Below are 20,647 nucleotides of genomic sequence, written 5' to 3' on the forward strand. Positions count from 1 at the left end.
AATTTTAAAAAAATAATATTAAAATAAATCACGTTATAATATAATTAATTATAATTAAAATTAATTATATGAATAATTTTTTATAATTAATTATATACAACTAAAATATGAACGAACCTGCATCTTAGTTTTCTTTTGTAATTTTTAAAATTCATGATCCTTTAAAATGATTAGTTTTCTTTTATGGTCCATATGTGTCATCCTCCCAAAAAAAAAAACCTAAAAATATTAAGAAATAATATAATTCCATATAAAATGAATTAATTTTATAACCCCAATAAAACAAGCCCTCGTCAGGTAGGACTAAGAGTAGCAGATTCTGTTTTGGTTCGGCATTCCGCGCTTGGTTGAGCTCGCCTCGGTCGCTGTTCACCGTTGTCTTCCCTTCGTGGTTGTTCTCCGTCAAGTATCGAAAAAGGTACGAACTTTGTCTTCTCCCAAAATCCAGTGTTATTGATTTTTTCAACCTGGCTTTGAATCTAGATTTGGATGTGTTCCCTGCGTCATCTGTTCATTGTTAACCCTGCGTCGGACACCGTTGCGCCGTTTTTTGCTTTGTTTTATGTTGTGTCGTTTTAATTAATTGGAAGATCTAAATTGCTTGAGCGTTATCATTGTCATCCTTCAATGACTTGGAGGACTTGCTCGAATTTGTTGCCTTATTAGGGCATCTTCGTTAAAGTATCTGGGACAAAAATTCAAAGGGTATGATATCAACTATTCATATTTCAAAGATTTCAGTGGGGGTGGATGCCTCCACTGAGTGTAATATTGGTCCGCCTAAGCTTCCCGACTCCCGTAGGTGCTTATTGCAGCGTAGTGTGCTTGATATGGGAGGGATAGATAGCTCTCTAGTCTAATAGTCATTATCTAATTGAGATGGTGATTAGATTTGGAATATCTGTATCATGAGGTAGAGTGGGAGAATGATTCCTGAGAATGGAAAAAGGGCAGTTAAGGGAGGTACTAGAGTTTTTCTTCAGCAGAAATTATCTACTTTTGCTACTACTGTTTAATATTTTTTGTTATTTTCAATAGGACAGGGACAGAGCAATTTGAAGGTTTAAGGTCGCCAGGATGATCTTTTCGGTAAATGATTTTAGGTGGTTGTGATAATGTCAATAGCTTTAAATTTTGTTGTGTTGGATGGATACACAGAAATACTCTCAAATTATTGAGGGTTTATTGCTAGCTTGGATCCCTTGTTGCCATCCCTGCGCATTCTGTCTACCGTGTGGGCATGTGGCTCTTTTGATGCCTAGCTAATTGTTCCAATTTTTGATGATTCCTTTCGTGATACTGATTTACTGAGAAGATAATAGATTTATTTGGTTTGCATTGTAATCAATGTATGTATTCTATCAAAATTGATCATTTGAATGGCATTTTGCTGGGTTTTGGATGTGTGATCCATGCTCTATAGTTTTGGTTCAGAGCTCGAAGTTCTTATTATGTTGAGTTTTTTGTTCCCACTACTTTTACAGATACTTAGTATTAGAACGCATTTGGTTCAGAGATGTTGGATTCTTGGATTTTGTATAATTTAGTGTGTGATTACCCTTAGTTGAGAAATTCAAGTTTAGATTTTTGTGACTGCATTGAATTCTGAATTTAGAATTTATTAGTTATTTTGAGATTAAATATCTATCTTGTGCCCCTTGATGAGGTGGATCCTTCATTGTAAATTGGTGCTGCAGAGTGCTGAAGGGTATTTTCTTGGCTTTTACCCTTTACAGCCAAGCTTGAGAAAACAGCAATTCGAGGATTTCTTCAAATTATTCTGAGGGGGAAAAATGATTTGCTAACTTGTGAATATTGCTTTCCAAATTTCATGAAATTAATTACTGTATTTTGTTCCTGCATGGAGCCATAAGCTGCTCATATCTGTCTTGGTGTATCACATGTATATTTGCTTGCAGGCGCTAGGACTATGGCAGAAGATCTTGTGCTGGACACTGCTATCAGAGATTGGGTACTGATCCCTCTCTCTGTGGTCATGGTCCTCATTGGTGTTCTCCGCTATTTTGTTGCAAAGCTTATGCGCTCTTCTCAAACCCCAGATGCTAAAATGGTGAAAGAAGGGTATTTCTAATTCCTTATCCAATCGTTCATTATATCCACAGGGATTTTCTGAGATTGATGAGGCTGGTTTTTTTGCTGATGATAATCCAGACAAGTCATTCTTAGAGCTCGGAATTTACGTGCTGCTGCTAATTTTATACCTTCAAAGGCTTTTCGGGCGCGCAAAATTTATTTCTGCAATGAGGTTTGTTTGTCTATCCTGTATTTTCTTTCCTAGAAAATTTTGTTAGTGTTTCCTTATTCAGGATTTTGGGTTAATTCAATTGTTGCCTGACACTCTTGTGAGGTTTCTTGTCTTGGGCTTATGTACTTGTATTCAAACCTGGCTTTGGCTGAATTTTACGCTCAGTTGTGGAAAAAATTTCAATTTTCATTTTTTGTCCCACGAGAGCTTATGAGAAGTTAACAAAGTCTATTATGAGTTTTGTAAAGTCTGTAATAACACAATCGATTTAAAAGGTGAATTAAGATTGTGCTTATCTTTGATGAAGGAAAATGGTCTCTTGTTTGTACCCAAGGGTCAAGCCCAGAATCCACAAGCACAGATGTTCTCTGATCCCAATATGGCTATGGATATGATGAAGAAAAATCTTTCAATGATCATACCTCAGGTATTGAAATCTATACCTTCAGCTTACTTTGGTGTAGAATCTTAGATCATACTCACTTTTAATTGTTATTTGATGACATGCTTTCCTTTTGTTTTACAGACTCTTACTTTCGCTTGGGTGAACTTTTTCTTTTCTGGATTTGTAGCAGGTATTCTTAGTAAATTCCCTTTGCTCCTGGATTGATTGTTATGGTTTCTTGATTTATGCATTATGAGCTCATATTTTTCATGACATTATATATCCGGGATGCTAGGAAGCTAATTTATTCTGTTAATTATAGAGCTGGTCTGTACTGTTTTAGATTGTACAGTGAGGCACAGATATTTTACTTTTTCTGACATCTTGTTGTACCATATCCTAAGCCTGGCCGTTTTTTCTGCATTTCCTAATTTTAATGCTTACCTCTGTTAATGTTCACATGTCCCAGTAGTGTTATCACTCTATAAGTAATTGAACGAATCAATTTATTTCCTGCAGCCAAGATACCCTTCCCATTGACTCAGAGGTTTAGGTCAATGTTGCAGAATGGGATTGACTTAAGTACAGTGGATGTTAGTTATGTCAGTAGTCGATCCTGGTAATCCTCATTTTTATGAAATTTATTTTTCCTCCATGAATCTATTGCTGTTCCCCTCTCGCCTTGTTTAATTATCATTTTTTGGCGTTTCAGGTACTTCCTGAATCTGTTTGGGCTAAGGGGGTTCTTTAGTCTCATCTTGGGGGAAGAAAATGGTTTGTGATGACTTCAAAGCTGTTGTAAACACGAACACACACACACACACACACACTCTCTCTCTCTCTTTTATATTAAGCATTTTGCTATTGCTTTTTATAAAGTTCGGGATTTGGATAAACACTTATCAGAGGTTATATGATGTTCTGGTTACAGCTGTAGATGATACGCAACGTATGATGCAAATGGGTGGGTTTGGTTTTGATCCTTCAAAGGTGCAATATTTAGCGTTTGCTGCTGTATTTTATAAAATAATTGGATCAGGGGGATCATACGATTATGTTCATTTTGACTTTTCAGGGTCTCAGTGCTGAGAAAGACAATCTTGACATAACCCAGCATGATTGGGCTTTACCCAATTTTGAGCAGCGTGCGGAAACTGTACTGAAGAAACTGGTCAGCTGAACAGCTCATGACACGGGCAGTTTAATGATTTGCTCTGTGATCAGCCCAAATACAGCAGCAAAGTGTGTGATTGGGCTTCAACTATTGCTGTCGGCCTGTGAAATATAACTGATCAAGTTGAGATCGTAGATTTTATTTCTAAGCTGAAAGTTGATGATATTTATAAATATTTATCCGAAAACAAGTTCACAATCTTTGTAGAAAGAGCAGAAATTTTATTATTGCTTTCTAATTTTAGGTTGGTCACGAGAAACTAGTTTCCCATGAAATGCGAGACCCTGCACTTTTTTGTAACTTTCGTCTGTTTCCTAGATTGATTGAAAAGTTTTGTCTGATATATGATTCCTGGATAGCCCAAATGCTGAAATTAGAAGCTTTATAGCTGATCGAGTTGAGATCTTAGATTTTATTTCTAAGCTGAAAGTTGATGTTTATAAATATTTATCGGAGAACAAGTTCACAATCTCTGTAGAAACGATAGCAGAAACTTTATTATTGCTTTCTAATTTTAGGTTGGTCACGAGAAACAAGTTTCTCATGAAATGTCAGATCCTGCACTCTTTGTAACTTTCGTCTGTTTCCTTGATTGATTGAAAAGTTTTGTCTGATATATGATTCTTGGATAGCCCAAATGCTGGAATTAGAAGCTCTAGAATAGGTTGTTAGGGGAATCAACTAAGCTAGCAAGCTAAGTCAATTTATTGGTCATCTTTAAAAAAAAAAAAAAATGATTCACTTTATAAATTATTTAATTAATAGTAATATTTTATTTTAAATGAAATGTTTAAATTATCTTTAAAAAGTAAAACAAAGAGAAAAAAAACATAATATTACATAGTTTTTATTTTTTGAGGGTTATGTTTGTAATTTTATTAAATTTTATTTCTTATACTTTTGTTTTGTTGTATTGGTATTAATGAGGTTAGTAAAAATGAGTTGTAAATAGATCAAATGGAGTATTTTTTCTATTAACGAGTATGATTTTGATTCTTTGAAGCATGAGAATAAAAGGAAAAATATTCTCTTGATCTGCAGAAGTAGTGCTTTCCAATATTTCGTCCCAGAGGACCCAAACTAACCTTCATCTCAGTCGTGCCTCATCCTTTTACTGTTAATGCCATAGAGCTAGACTCTTTGATAGGCTAAGTTACTGTTAACTCATCTTCGCACTTGCGTCAAAGTAATTTGTATTTTTTATCACAACGTGTAAAACCAGAATGAAACGAAGTAGAACTCAGTCTTCTAATGGATAGCAATAAAACCCCACTTTTACAGTGGCAGGTAGCAACTGGGAAGTAGTCAAAACAATTCAGATTCAGTCAGGTGAATAAATGTAGAGTGAGTAATGTAAGGAGGAAAGATATGTACTGAATGAATTTTACCTTTTCTCTCAAATCTCAACCCTCATCTGAAATGCACCTGATCATTTATTCACTTGAGAAAATTTAAATCCATAACCAAGAACCTTACAAAAGGAAAAAACCTGCGTGTGTGTGTGTGTGTGTGAGAGAGAGAGAGAGAGAGAGATTTCCGTTGTGCAATTCAAGAGTTGTACAACCAAAGATTTTTCCTTTTCTTTTCTTTCTTTTTTTAAAGCAAACAACTCAAATTCATTCTTTTTCCGGAAACAAAAAATAAGGTGACTGAAGTATCAAGAATTCATCAAAATCAAGAGAAAAGTCACGAGTCAAATAGTACCTGCGGAGAGAAAACTCTCATATTCAGAGAGATAAAGATATGAATCATAATTTTAGCCAAGGGATATATGATATTTAGCCATCCAAATAGTAAAACATAGAAACTAGGCAATAGAAGCTAGGGAATGTGAGGGAGGCGGAGGGTCCCAGGCCCTAATAGGGGCCCACAATGTTGCCAAATTTGGGCACAAACAAGAAAAGAGGGGCAATGAGGGCGGCGGAAATGGAAAGAGAAGTTCCAAAAAGATGGAAGAAGAAAGGGGAAGGAAAGGCATGTCTCGCAATCACAAAACCAAAGTTCCAGAACCTTCGCTCCCCGTTTTAAGCTTCAAATTCAATTCTAGCTTTCCCCAACTCAACAGTCCCTTCATAATTATAATTCCCTTCACATCCTTCTCTCTGTTTTTTTTTTTTGTTTTAAACTGATGCAACGGACTTTTATATATATACATACACACATTTGATATTATAAACTATTCTTTTTATTCAAAAATATAAGATATTTTTTAAAAAGTTGGATGTTAAAAAATATAAGATATTTTTATTTTTTTGAGATGTGATTATTGCCTTTTTTTCAAAAGTACCCCTATTGATAATGACTTTATATTTATTGTGAGGTGTTTAATAAGAGTAAATATGAAAAAATAGGATTAGTTTAAAAGTAAGTAATTATTTTATTTGGGGGTAAGATTCTATTAAAAATACTTTACATTTTTTAATGAAGAGAGTAATTTCTTTCAAGATGGGGGTTAAATGCAAGCTCCTCCAGTCTAGATTTAAATATTTTTAAGAAAATATGAACATATTTCACTTTGCTTGAAAATTTTAAATTTACTTTTAAAGTAGTGAAATAGTCCCTTGATTCAAAACTATAGGGAATTTTTCCTAATATCAAATGTTTAAAAATATAAGGCATTTTAAATCTTTTAAAATGCAATTAATGAGATTTTTCCAAAAAAAATGCCCTTAATTAGGAGTGTAATTAATAAAAAATTTTAATTGAGACACCCTATTAAATAAAGATAAATCATAAAAAAGGTTTATAATTTTAAAGATGATTAATTAATTCATTGAAAATGTAATTCAATTAAAACTTTCTTAATATTGAACAGTTTTGAAAAAAAAAAGATTAGTTTAGTCTGAAGGATTTATTAGATTCAAGGTAGATTGTAAGACCTGAAAGACACTTGAAATTCTTCATATAGATCATCTATTAACGAGGCTTTTGTATCAAGTATCAACAATAAATTTCAAGCTTATGTCTTTTGTCAAAAGTCAAAACATGAGGTATATAATCAATCTTCAATAGGCGCGCAGAGAGAGAGAGAGAGAGAGAGATTTGGCTGTTGTTTTTTATTACCATAACGTAGCACGCTATATCTGAGTCTTAGACTTGCCTCACATCAAGTCAAAGGGATCTAGTGAAACCCAAATCGATTTGAAATTGGAGAGATAATGGATTAAATTAGAATAACCTTATGCCATTTAATCCGACTCGAGGAGAGATACATGATTCTTTTTTTTTTTAATATAAGGTCACAAAAAATCATATAAAAAAATTAAAATCTAATCTTGTTTAAGGTCAAAAGCCTTCTACGATACGTGATTGTTTTGATTAGTGGGAGATGGTGCAAGTAGAGAGGAAGGATGGGGGCAGAAATTAAGAAAAGGTGGATGTTGCAGAATGGGATTGACTTAAGTACAGTGGATGTTAGTTATGTCAGTAGTCGATCCTGGTAATCCTCATTTTTATGAAATTTATTTTTCCTCCATGAATCTATTGCTGTTCCCCTCTCGCCTTGTTTAATTATCATTTTTTGGCGTTTCAGGTACTTCCTGAATCTGTTTGGGCTAAGGGGGTTCTTTAGTCTCATCTTGGGGGAAGAAAATGGTTTGTGATGACTTCAAAGCTGTTGTAAACACGAACACACACACACACACACACACACTCTCTCTCTCTCTTTTATATTAAGCATTTTGCTATTGCTTTTTATAAAGTTCGGGATTTGGATAAACACTTATCAGAGGTTATATGATGTTCTGGTTACAGCTGTAGATGATACGCAACGTATGATGCAAATGGGTGGGTTTGGTTTTGATCCTTCAAAGGTGCAATATTTAGCGTTTGCTGCTGTATTTTATAAAATAATTGGATCAGGGGGATCATACGATTATGTTCATTTTGACTTTTCAGGGTCTCAGTGCTGAGAAAGACAATCTTGACATAACCCAGCATGATTGGGCTTTACCCAATTTTGAGCAGCGTGCGGAAACTGTACTGAAGAAACTGGTCAGCTGAACAGCTCATGACACGGGCAGTTTAATGATTTGCTCTGTGATCAGCCCAAATACAGCAGCAAAGTGTGTGATTGGGCTTCAACTATTGCTGTCGGCCTGTGAAATATAACTGATCAAGTTGAGATCGTAGATTTTATTTCTAAGCTGAAAGTTGATGATATTTATAAATATTTATCCGAAAACAAGTTCACAATCTTTGTAGAAAGAGCAGAAATTTTATTATTGCTTTCTAATTTTAGGTTGGTCACGAGAAACTAGTTTCCCATGAAATGCGAGACCCTGCACTTTTTTGTAACTTTCGTCTGTTTCCTAGATTGATTGAAAAGTTTTGTCTGATATATGATTCCTGGATAGCCCAAATGCTGAAATTAGAAGCTTTATAGCTGATCGAGTTGAGATCTTAGATTTTATTTCTAAGCTGAAAGTTGATGTTTATAAATATTTATCGGAGAACAAGTTCACAATCTCTGTAGAAACGATAGCAGAAACTTTATTATTGCTTTCTAATTTTAGGTTGGTCACGAGAAACAAGTTTCTCATGAAATGTCAGATCCTGCACTCTTTGTAACTTTCGTCTGTTTCCTTGATTGATTGAAAAGTTTTGTCTGATATATGATTCTTGGATAGCCCAAATGCTGGAATTAGAAGCTCTAGAATAGGTTGTTAGGGGAATCAACTAAGCTAGCAAGCTAAGTCAATTTATTGGTCATCTTTAAAAAAAAAAAAAAATGATTCACTTTATAAATTATTTAATTAATAGTAATATTTTATTTTAAATGAAATGTTTAAATTATCTTTAAAAAGTAAAACAAAGAGAAAAAAAACATAATATTACATAGTTTTTATTTTTTGAGGGTTATGTTTGTAATTTTATTAAATTTTATTTCTTATACTTTTGTTTTGTTGTATTGGTATTAATGAGGTTAGTAAAAATGAGTTGTAAATAGATCAAATGGAGTATTTTTTCTATTAACGAGTATGATTTTGATTCTTTGAAGCATGAGAATAAAAGGAAAAATATTCTCTTGATCTGCAGAAGTAGTGCTTTCCAATATTTCGTCCCAGAGGACCCAAACTAACCTTCATCTCAGTCGTGCCTCATCCTTTTACTGTTAATGCCATAGAGCTAGACTCTTTGATAGGCTAAGTTACTGTTAACTCATCTTCGCACTTGCGTCAAAGTAATTTGTATTTTTTATCACAACGTGTAAAACCAGAATGAAACGAAGTAGAACTCAGTCTTCTAATGGATAGCAATAAAACCCCACTTTTACAGTGGCAGGTAGCAACTGGGAAGTAGTCAAAACAATTCAGATTCAGTCAGGTGAATAAATGTAGAGTGAGTAATGTAAGGAGGAAAGATATGTACTGAATGAATTTTACCTTTTCTCTCAAATCTCAACCCTCATCTGAAATGCACCTGATCATTTATTCACTTGAGAAAATTTAAATCCATAACCAAGAACCTTACAAAAGGAAAAAACCTGCGTGTGTGTGTGTGTGTGTGAGAGAGAGAGAGAGAGAGAGATTTCCGTTGTGCAATTCAAGAGTTGTACAACCAAAGATTTTTCCTTTTCTTTTCTTTCTTTTTTTAAAGCAAACAACTCAAATTCATTCTTTTTCCGGAAACAAAAAATAAGGTGACTGAAGTATCAAGAATTCATCAAAATCAAGAGAAAAGTCACGAGTCAAATAGTACCTGCGGAGAGAAAACTCTCATATTCAGAGAGATAAAGATATGAATCATAATTTTAGCCAAGGGATATATGATATTTAGCCATCCAAATAGTAAAACATAGAAACTAGGCAATAGAAGCTAGGGAATGTGAGGGAGGCGGAGGGTCCCAGGCCCTAATAGGGGCCCACAATGTTGCCAAATTTGGGCACAAACAAGAAAAGAGGGGCAATGAGGGCGGCGGAAATGGAAAGAGAAGTTCCAAAAAGATGGAAGAAGAAAGGGGAAGGAAAGGCATGTCTCGCAATCACAAAACCAAAGTTCCAGAACCTTCGCTCCCCGTTTTAAGCTTCAAATTCAATTCTAGCTTTCCCCAACTCAACAGTCCCTTCATAATTATAATTCCCTTCACATCCTTCTCTCTGTTTTTTTTTTTTTTTTTTAAACTGATGCAACGGACTTTTATATATATACATACACACATTTGATATTATAAACTATTCTTTTTATTCAAAAATATAAGATATTTTTTAAAAAGTTGGATGTTAAAAAATATAAGATATTTTTATTTTTTTGAGATGTGATTATTGCCTTTTTTTCAAAAGTACCCCTATTGATAATGACTTTATATTTATTGTGAGGTGTTTAATAAGAGTAAATATGAAAAAATAGGATTAGTTTAAAAGTAAGTAATTATTTTATTTGGGGGTAAGATTCTATTAAAAATACTTTACATTTTTTAATGAAGAGAGTAATTTCTTTCAAGATGGGGGTTAAATGCAAGCTCCTCCAGTCTAGATTTAAATATTTTTAAGAAAATATGAACATATTTCACTTTGCTTGAAAATTTTAAATTTACTTTTAAAGTAGTGAAATAGTCCCTTGATTCAAAACTATAGGGAATTTTTCCTAATATCAAATGTTTAAAAATATAAGGCATTTTAAATCTTTTAAAATGCAATTAATGAGATTTTTCCAAAAAAAATGCCCTTAATTAGGAGTGTAATTAATAAAAAATTTTAATTGAGACACCCTATTAAATAAAGATAAATCATAAAAAAGGTTTATAATTTTAAAGATGATTAATTAATTCATTGAAAATGTAATTCAATTAAAACTTTCTTAATATTGAACAGTTTTGAAAAAAAAAAGATTAGTTTAGTCTGAAGGATTTATTAGATTCAAGGTAGATTGTAAGACCTGAAAGACACTTGAAATTCTTCATATAGATCATCTATTAACGAGGCTTTTGTATCAAGTATCAACAATAAATTTCAAGCTTATGTCTTTTGTCAAAAGTCAAAACATGAGGTATATAATCAATCTTCAATAGGCGCGCAGAGAGAGAGAGAGAGAGAGAGATTTGGCTGTTGTTTTTTATTACCATAACGTAGCACGCTATATCTGAGTCTTAGACTTGCCTCACATCAAGTCAAAGGGATCTAGTGAAACCCAAATCGATTTGAAATTGGAGAGATAATGGATTAAATTAGAATAACCTTATGCCATTTAATCCGACTCGAGGAGAGATACGATTTTTTTTTTTTTTAATATAAGGTCACAAAAAATCATATAAAAAAATTAAAATCTAATCTTGTTTAAGGTCAAAAGCCTTCTACGATACGTGATTGTTTTGATTAGTGGGAGATGGTGCAAGTAGAGAGGAAGGATGGGGGCAGAAATTAAGAAAAGGTGAGGTGGCATGCGAGTGTTGCCACGATGGAGACGTGACAGGCCACCCTAATCTTACGTGTTTTCGGTCTAACCAACGTCAATTCTTTTGCTTTGCCTTTATTTTTCTCAATCAAATGAAGAATTCACTGTTCAGGGCCCCCCATTAAATACAACACACACTACACGTACATCAATGAATCCCAAGAATCTCCGCCCAAGCCCACAATTCAAGGGTCCCACATGGGCTGCCAAATTATTGATCCACTTCATCAACCTACAATCACGTGCTTTGTGAAAACTCAGACAGCACACCCTTGACCTTCATTTCTTTAGACCATATTACATCACCATACGAATAGAGAAAATGTCAGTAATGAGCTCTTGACCCGATTTAAATTCAATCAAAACTCTTAAAATTTTAAAATTTTATTATAGATATATATGAATTGAAATAAAATAAAAAAGCTGATTGATTATTTATGCGTCTAACTTTATTTATTTATATTCATAATGATATTAAGTTATTAATAAAAATTATAAATTTCACCTATGTTAATTGTTTATTTTTTATATATTAATTGTTATTTTTCTTACATGAGTGCACCTAGCTTTATAAGGGATGATCAGATCATTTTAATCGACTCTTTAATTTTATTTCAGTTCCCTACATTAATAGGTTCTCTTTGTGAAATTTCATAATTTTATGAGTTTTGATTGAAATTAAGTTAGTTCAAGAGGTTCTCTTTGAAAATTTTTCAACCATTTAAGTGATCAGATATCATCGCGTTAACTTTGGTTGTTATATTCTATTTGGTGTTGATTTATACCCAGTATGCACTTTAACCCTAATTTAATTTGAATTATATTACTTTGTCATTCATAAATATCAAATATAAATAAATTTATATTACACTAACAATAATAATCTTTTTGTGCAATACTGTAGTTGCCACTCTATGTGCTGGGCAAAATGATACAAACTTGTTACCATGGTGGAACGCACATTCATTATGCTTCAAATCTATTTGTTTGGCATTGCAATTAAAAATGATTTTAGACGTGCACTTTTGTAATCTTTCTTCTGATTATGTTGAGACTAAGAAACATACATTAATTTTTTTCTTTCAAAAGTAATTATATCTTGTAATAATTTAGCCTCCTGGCAACAGGATTCTCTTCTCATTTTACCCAAAGAGTCTTTTAATCTGATCTTTCAAATTAATAGATTAAATTATTTTCCTCCAATAAAAATAGATTCGGTTTCGACGCACATCCTAAAAGATTAGCACTCAATATTCTTATGACCCTAATCATTTAGAATTGATTTGGATGTTTTTTTTTAAATTTCTAAGCCACGCAATAACTAAAATAATAAAACCTTAAAAATGATAGGGATGATTACAAAACAGTGTTCGAAGCAAGATCAAGCACTACATGTACATCAAACTTCTGCATTTATACAAGTTGTTAGCTAGGACATGTGGGTAATTAATTAATTTTTTATTTCAACCCTGTATGTAAGTCTTCCAAAAAAGACATTATTATTTGAGTACTGGTTAGTTTGATTTAGTGTGATAGAATGGGGCAAGTGAAAATAAAAGGATACCAAACTAAACCTAATTAATCAAAAGGAGGAGTAATATATTTAAGAGTAGTAGTGGAGGCACCGTCCTAACTTTTGCCACAAGGACAAAGACGCTTTACAGATGTACTTTGGCCAAAAATAGAACCACACACATGGCTCTTGAAGTCTTAATTAAGGCCATCCTATTTGATGAAAACAAAATAAAGCAATTGGGATTAATTAGAGATCAAAAGTGAGACGAAACTCATCAAATTATAGTTAGTGAAAGTGGAAAACTCACTGAAAGGAAGAAAGAAGATAGAAGAGCGAAAGGAATTGATGGAGAAATATGGAGTCTGTTTCATTTGTGACATGCAAGAACCAAGACACAGCACCAACACCACCTTCCCGTACGTCCAATCTTGGATCCATGTTATTATTATTACATGATCTTCTTTATCTTTCAGAATTCAGATCCACCTCTAATTTCGTGCCCTTGCTCGCTGAACAATAATAGAGATCGTTACATGCTTGAAGATGATAAAAGATTGGCCCTTGATTCAACCAATGGATTTTGGCATAAATAATAATACAGTCTTCTTTAATTAGAATAGTTAAACATATTATGAGTCCAAATCTTCATATATGAATATGTAAAATTCAAATTAACCTATCAAGCATTTGTTATTAATAGTAATTGTATTTATGGATGGGAGAAGGTCAATCCTCGACCAAGCGACCTATAGTCTGGCTAAACTTCTTTATAAGGAGCCCAAGTTTAAAGCTATTTAGAGGCCTCTTTACCTAGACAACTCATGCTTGAATTTTTAAAGTTTGACATGTATGCTTGTTACTTGCTTAGGTTTATTTATTTATTTTATACATTATATTACAGTTAAATTTATATATTATTATTTTTAAATATGTTTCAAGCTTTTAAATCTATTTAAAATTTGATATTTGATAAGCTTGAAGCCTATTTAAAGACTTTAAGACTTAAATTCAAAAATGTCTTTAAAGGCTTACATATGAATTAAGCATTTAAAAAGCTTAAAATTAGGTCAGGCTCATTGCAGGCTTAGAGTTGAATTTAGGAAAAAAAAAAAATCCTGCATATAAGCTCAGACCTGTTTGATGAAAGTTTGGTATGGCTTGACCTATTTGTGCCCTTAATTATATTAAGTATAATCATGGAAGGATATCTTATTTTGATATTTTTTAGGTGTTCTTTGAATCTTGGAACATGAGATAATCCTGATTAATTCTTGTGATCATCTAACCTATTTAAGCTTTTTTAATTAAAAAATGAACTATAAAATTATGGAGATCTCTTGATAAATTGTACGAAAAGGCATATTAACAAAATTATTTAATTTAATGCGACTTAGCTTGCTTGTTTGAAAATTAAAATGGAAAACCAAAACCACGCCACAACACAACAAATACACATTCCAATACAAGTTAAATATTCCAAATCATACCAACACTGCAATTAGCTGAAGTAATTGGATTATTATTTTTCTTAAGTGGTTTTAAATTGAAATTTTGTGTGCAAAAAAAAATTTAAAATTTACTATTATGAGAGCTTTACATATATACACACGTATAGCTTGAGCTGATTGAATCCAAATTAATTAGAGACCAATATGACTTATTAAATCCAATTGACATTATCCCAAAAATACTAATTAGTATCATGAAACGAATTGGAAGTGCAATAAGAAATTTCATAGATACATTTCTTTGATAAAAAAAAAATTAACGGATACATAAACATATAGAGTTTGGCGATGGTGAATCCTAGAACAGATGAAGGCAAAGGAGTCAAAAAAGGAATCTTGGGCATGCTGATACGATCTGACGTGGCAGATCAGAGGGTCCGGTGTCACGAGAATCAGACGTGGAAAGCATGTGCATGTGGGGCCATGTGAATGTTTTTGAGGGGGCGGTGCTCTCTTTTATTTCCTTTTGGTGGGCCCCACAGTCCCTGTTGAACGGTAATGATCGCACTACGGTGCCCACCCCCACCGGCCAAGTGGGGCCCTTCCTTGTCGCCTTTCTCTCTCCATTTTCAAAACCCACTCCCTCGCCAGCGTTAAAAATAGCCAACACCATCACTCCTCCACAGTGAAAAGCACCATCATTTTTCACCCTCGTAACCTTTTTTTGTCTTAACCCTATAATTTTGCTCGCTAGATTAGGTTGGTGTGTGTGTGAACAAAGAAATCGATCAGGTAGAGATTTGAGTGTTCAAAGCATGCATAATTACATAAACATAGATCCAATTGACATTTGGGGTTGTCTAGCTGGCTAACTTTGCTGGTCGACTCAACTAGAGAAGTATGGCTAGCCAAAATCCAAGAACATGGTTCCATCATGATCAATCACATTACGTCCCATGTTGTGACTACACTGTCATCCCCAGCCCCCCATGAAAGATCTCACTCATTTCATCATCTCCCTCTCCACTGATTGCCTCTCTTTTCTTTCCCATCCTCTTCTAGTACGCTCTCTTCATCGTAATTTATAAAAATTTTTAAAGATAATATAGTGTTTTAACATATAAAACACTTTAATAAAAATAATATTTTAATAATTATATTTGTCCCAATATTAACCTTCGCTTCGCGTTATATTTTCTCTTTTTATATATATTTCACAAACAAAATTATCATATTAAATTAAGTGTGCCTTTAGAAGTTTATATGTGTGTGTGTGTGTGTTTTTTTTTTTGAAACAAAGGCTGTAAAGAGTGTGTGGTATTTAATGAACTTTATTTGTGTGCATAATTTTATTAAAAAATGTCTTATAGTCTAGGATGGGAGAGTAATATAATCTTTTTTTATATGATCTTTGCTGCATCAAGTTTAACTTTAAAGATCATTAATTGAATTGTTTATTGTAGGTAGTGCGGTTAATTAGTACATATTTTAGATTAGTAAATTGGTATTGATCAAGTAGTTTTAAGCTTTAATCCACGTTTATCTTGAATCATTTTTAGGGTTAAAAAAACAGTTGTATTAGTACAATTTTAAGTTAAAAAATACTTCTTTCAAACCACAATATAAATTATTTTTTAACAATTTTGATTGGTCTACATTATAAGTAATTGGGTTGGTGTTACGTAGATAAATTTTTTAATTATATCTTTATTTTATTGAATAATTGATGAGAATATCTTTTTTAGAATAGTAAATTAGTTAATTTATGTGATGGGGTTGGGAGGAATTAGAATGAATGTATTGTAAGCCCATGTTTGGATCTCGGAGTATACATTTATATTTATACAATTACGATGACTTTTACAACTGGACATGAAGCCGATGTCTTTCAATTTGCGTCAGTGATGAGGGGTGTCTGCTTGAAAAAGATTCTTCCAAGTGGCAACTCTCTCTCTCTCTCTCTCTAAAAGGCGTGACTGAATTATATTAATTCTTCACTCCCAGTCCTAAATGCCTCTATATATACCTCTCATTCTGATCATCTCCGCTCACACAACACAACTCACAATTGATTTCTCTCTGCTTCTTCACGCACACGTCACTCACAAACTCTCTTTTCTTTCTGCTCAGTTATCACTTTTCTCCTTTTTGCTTTCAAAATGGCCAGTGCTGAGGTAATAACTCAAATAACAGACTGTTCATTATTTCTCTTTAATTGATTTTATGAAGCCTCTCTGGTTTTCATGTACCTTATTGCGTTCCTGTTTAGTCCCTCCATGCAGATTTTGGTGGAAATGAAAACCTACTTGTCACAAAAAAATCCGTCTTTTCATCATTTTTTTATTTCCCCTTGGTTATATTATTTCGATCGACTGAACAAGATCACGACGCGTTAATTTTTTTCTGATCATGAACCATACCTGCAAATTACCATTCCGAGATGATCGATCCCTATATAAATTAACTATCGCTGCTTATATTCATTCACCAATCAACTTTATATATCTTTTTCTTTCTCTCTTTATCATCAAGAACTAAGCAGTTTCCATATATCTACTGTACGGATCGACGATTGGCCAGCTTTATGCGATTAACAGTGATCGCCTTGATCACTATGTCTCGTTGCTTTATTGATCATATTTAGGATGCTTAACCAGGTAAGTTTTGCAGTCAACATTTTTATGAGTAGAGATCGAACTCCAAAACATCGAATTCACCTGAAATATTTGGTGCAAGAGTGAACTACCATCGACGATCTGTTCGGATTTTCTTTTCGTTGTTCTAGTTTCCATAATTACGAGTAATAGCATCCAATACACAGATCATCGATCATCCAACAAGGATCGGTTCAATGATCGGCAAGATCGAGTTGCACTTAATTAATTGATTGTTGGAGTCACAACAACCTTTTTCCGATCTAAATTTTCATCGGACTCGTCAAAATTAAGGAAAGAACATGTTCTAGACTACTTCGTGAAATGAATATGGGTCTGATTTGCAGGTTGCCCAGGCTCCAGCAGTGACAGAGAATGAAGCAACCGAGGTAACCAAGGTCGAGGAGACAACCCCAGAAAAAGCTCCGGCAGCCACCGAGGCTGCTGTCCCAGAAGCAGAAGACAGAGCAACCAAAGGACGAGGAAATCAGTGAAGCAGCAAAAGAAGCGGAAGCAAAACCAGAAGAATCTGCAGAAACGCAGGCCCCTGTTGAAGTTGAGACCAAGGAAGTTACACAAGAAGAAGTGAAGGAGGAAGCCAAGTCTGAAGAAGCTAAACCGGAGGAAGTCAAACCTGAGCAAACAGAGGAAGTGAAGACGGAAGAGGCTGAAAACAAGAGGAAGCTAAGGAAACTGCTAAAACACAGGAAGAAGCAGCAGAACCAGAAGCACCGAAAGAAGAAGTGAAGGAAGAAGCTACTGAGGAGAAGAAAGAAGAAAAGGAGGAAGAAGCCAAAGAAGCCACTGTTGAGAAGACTGGAGCTTGAGCTTGAGCTTGAGCTTCAATGGAGAAGGGGAAACAAAAAAGCCTAGTTGTTGGCACTCAGGTCTCACTTTTCTTTTTTTGCATGTCAAAGTTGAAAAGCTTTTCTGTTCATTAATGTTCCTAGTTTATTTTACTGCTATTTTGTCATTAACGCGGTGGTGAAGTTAAGTATTTGGACGGGGCTTAAATTTTATTATATTTTAAAAAAAATGGAGGAATAGTATGCCTACATGTAAGCACATGGCTCCACGTCATCAGACACAGAGCTGTGCCATGTGTTGGGTATGAGTACGCAGTAACTCTATGGGTTTTTGTATTGAAGTGAGGTGGCTACTGCTAGAGTTTTGTGGATGATGGTGTGTTTATCTAGGTTTGAATAAATCATGATTTTATTATTTTTATTAATCTTTCTCCTTCTCCTCCTCTCATTTGCTTACTTCAACTGCTCTGAGGGGGAAAAAATTATGAGAATTACGTACAAATCTCACACACATTTAAATGAGATTTATTATAAAAGCATCGTAAAGGATCTCTAGAGAAAATTTAGGGTGGAAAGTCATTGCATCAGCTTTTCTCCTGAAAAGGCTGCTAAATAGTAAATAGTGCGACGAACAAGTTGAGGTGGACATTAGGGGAAGAATTTTAAATACTACGGACCATTTTGATTCCAATAAATTCTACGCCTCAACAACCATAACTCCTTACAAAGACTGTTGATTAGCGTATGAAAAATTGGAAAGACATTAGCAGACTCTTTTTTTTTTTTTTTTTAACCCGATGTAAGCTATCTTACTTGATCAAATTCCAGTATTATTGAATTTAATTGAAAATAACTAGTTGATAACAGGCCTAATTTCTTTTCAGATAAATCTAAATACAGGCGATGAGAGCAACACAAAATAGAATGGTGAAGCTCATCTGACATGTGGGCCCACCCAAGCCAGCCGTTCTTTCATTTTCTTTCAGCGTATGTTCTTGCTTTTAGAAAAACCATCTCGCAGAACATTTTGATGTTTTTATTTTTTGATAAACATAAGTTGAGGTTTTGTAAACGGTTCTCCAGACACCTGAGGGCGCTTATACTCGTACTTCGATAGTCAGTCAGAGTGGTCCCCTATTTCATTGCTGGGAGATTTGCTTTGTGAACATGCATACATGTACTAGCTCCAAATTTCGATAATTAGTGCAGCCTATATTATATTCTTCTAAAGATATATGTTTGCAAATAAATCATCAAAAAAGTAATTATGTACTGTACTTAATTATATTGGTATACATTTTGTCCAAGTCTTTGTTCAATTTTATGCTGTCATGAACCCCACAGTTTGAAGACTTGGAAACCTCTTGGAATTGGCCCCTTCTTTCAATCTTTCACTTCCTTTTTCTTTTGAAAAAATAGGTCTTTCACACCTTTTAAAGGTAAACATATTCATTCTTAGTCCTAAATTAATGTCATTTCAGCATTTTCTTCGATTAGATTAAGGGAAGGACTCATGTATACAAGTTGCTTTTCCCTGTCCTGATGTCCATTGCTTGTTGGTTGTGGGATGCTACTTTATTAACACAAGCTGACAGTGAAAGAAGTTTTTTGTGCTTTAATAAAAAGGAAAAATTGTGGATTATATTTAATGATTCTCCTTCATTAGCTTAGATGCCCTGACCTAATCTTTAATAGGTGATTTAAAGATCTATAATGATTTGACTTTAATTTAGACCAAGACAATTCTCAATGTCCGCAGGGTAAATTGGGCTTAATAAAAATTTAACTAGTAAAAAGATAAGTTAGAAATAATATCATCAAACAAGAATGAGAATGGAGAAGAGAAGCTTGTAAAGACTAGTTATCTTAATTCAACTCCAACCACTTAAGCTTAAATCTAATTCCTAAGTTGTACTTGAAATTTTCTCCGCTATTTCTACCAAATTAAGTCAAATTATTAGTTGTCTCCATATAATCTCATACTTGCACTCAAGTTTGTATCACTCACTTAAGCTTTTTGAGTTTAACATTATCTATTTCAAATATAGAAATGAGGATGAATAAAGTAAGTTTAATGATAAATTACTTTCGTTAAATACTCTCTCAAAGAGTTAATTTATAATCAATAAAGCTTACTTGTAATGAATATAACAATATAAGGTATGTAAAACAATAAGTGAATAAGCTCGTCTATTAACTCGGGTGTTCATTCTTGTTCATCATCTTCAAAAACAAATTTAGTTATAGTGTTCTTTATAAACGATTCATTAGACACATGAATATATTCGTTAGAATTATTGTCTTTTGTCTTCTTAGTTTCTCTATAAATGAGGCAATGCCATACTTTCTTTGTTAAAAAATATAAGGCATTTTTTGAGAGGTTAAATATTCAAAAATATAAGGCATTTTTAATTTTTTAAGGTATAATCATTGTCTTTTTTTTAAAAGTATCCCTATTAAATAAATACTTTATATTTATTTTAAGGTAAAACATTTTATTAAATAGAGGCGAATATGGAAAGATATGGTTAATTTAAAAATAAGTAACTATTTTATTAGAGCTTGAGTTTAGGTTAAAAATACCTTCATTTTTTAATAGAGGGAGTAATGCTTTACGATGAAGTTTCTCTCTCACAGTGAGTAAGAAAAATAGCGGCTCTTTGCCATAGATGTCTTGAAAAAAAGTAGATGAGAGTTTATATTGGAAGAATGATGCTATTCAGGAACAAGGATATCTAAAGAATTAAAGCAACATTCTTCATCCTTATTTTGAAGTAAAGGTGCTTATACCAGAATAGTTAAGAATGTTTCATGAACAAGCACATTGTTCACTATTCAAAGGCAATGATTTATGGAGCATCATTTAGAAACAAAGATGCTATTTATGGAGCATCATTTAGAAACAAAGATGCTATATTTGAATAAGGAACATGAAACCCTAATAAAAAGGTTTATTCTAAAATGGGGATGGTTATTCCTAAATAAAGAAATGTGTTACAGGATAAC

General features: G+C 33.3%; 1 protein-coding gene and 2 long non-coding RNA genes across 4 annotated transcripts; all 3 read left to right on the forward strand.

Moving 5' to 3' along the window:
- The first annotated feature begins 280 nt into the window (after positions 1–280).
- Positions 281–4,176, forward strand: LOC129285116 (uncharacterized). Of its 2 annotated transcripts, XM_054920675.1 has the most exons (10): positions 353–418; positions 1,039–1,089; positions 1,920–2,082; positions 2,173–2,266; positions 2,574–2,693; positions 2,793–2,841; positions 3,171–3,270; positions 3,364–3,425; positions 3,583–3,641; positions 3,727–4,176. In XM_054920675.1, the coding sequence occupies exons 3-10, from the start codon at positions 1,931–1,933 to the stop codon at positions 3,829–3,831; spliced, it is 741 nt and encodes a 246-aa protein (XP_054776650.1). In that variant the 5' UTR covers positions 353–418; positions 1,039–1,089; positions 1,920–1,930; the 3' UTR covers positions 3,832–4,176. The 2 variants fall into 2 exon arrangements, with proteins under 2 accessions (XP_054776649.1, XP_054776650.1); XM_054920674.1 differs by lacking the exon at positions 1,039–1,089 and having other exon boundaries at positions 281–418.
- A 3,026-nt stretch (positions 4,177–7,202) lies between these two features.
- LOC129287202 (uncharacterized) lies at positions 7,203–8,172 on the forward strand. Its single transcript, XR_008587619.1, has 4 exons — positions 7,203–7,264; positions 7,358–7,419; positions 7,579–7,637; positions 7,723–8,172. It is a non-coding gene; the product is annotated as an uncharacterized LOC129287202 (long non-coding RNA).
- A 7,936-nt stretch (positions 8,173–16,108) lies between these two features.
- Positions 16,109–18,066, forward strand: LOC129284788 (uncharacterized). The gene is made up of 2 exons (XR_008586960.1): positions 16,109–16,355; positions 17,183–18,066. It is a non-coding gene; the product is annotated as an uncharacterized LOC129284788 (long non-coding RNA).
- Positions 18,067–20,647: the final 2,581 nt, after the last annotated feature.

The sequence above is a fragment of the Prosopis cineraria genome, unplaced genomic scaffold (assembly GCF_029017545.1).
Source record: "Prosopis cineraria cultivar Desert tree isolate PC_DT_omini unplaced genomic scaffold, ASM2901754v1 PC11, whole genome shotgun sequence".
NCBI classification, from domain to species: domain Eukaryota; kingdom Viridiplantae; phylum Streptophyta; class Magnoliopsida; order Fabales; family Fabaceae; genus Prosopis; species Prosopis cineraria.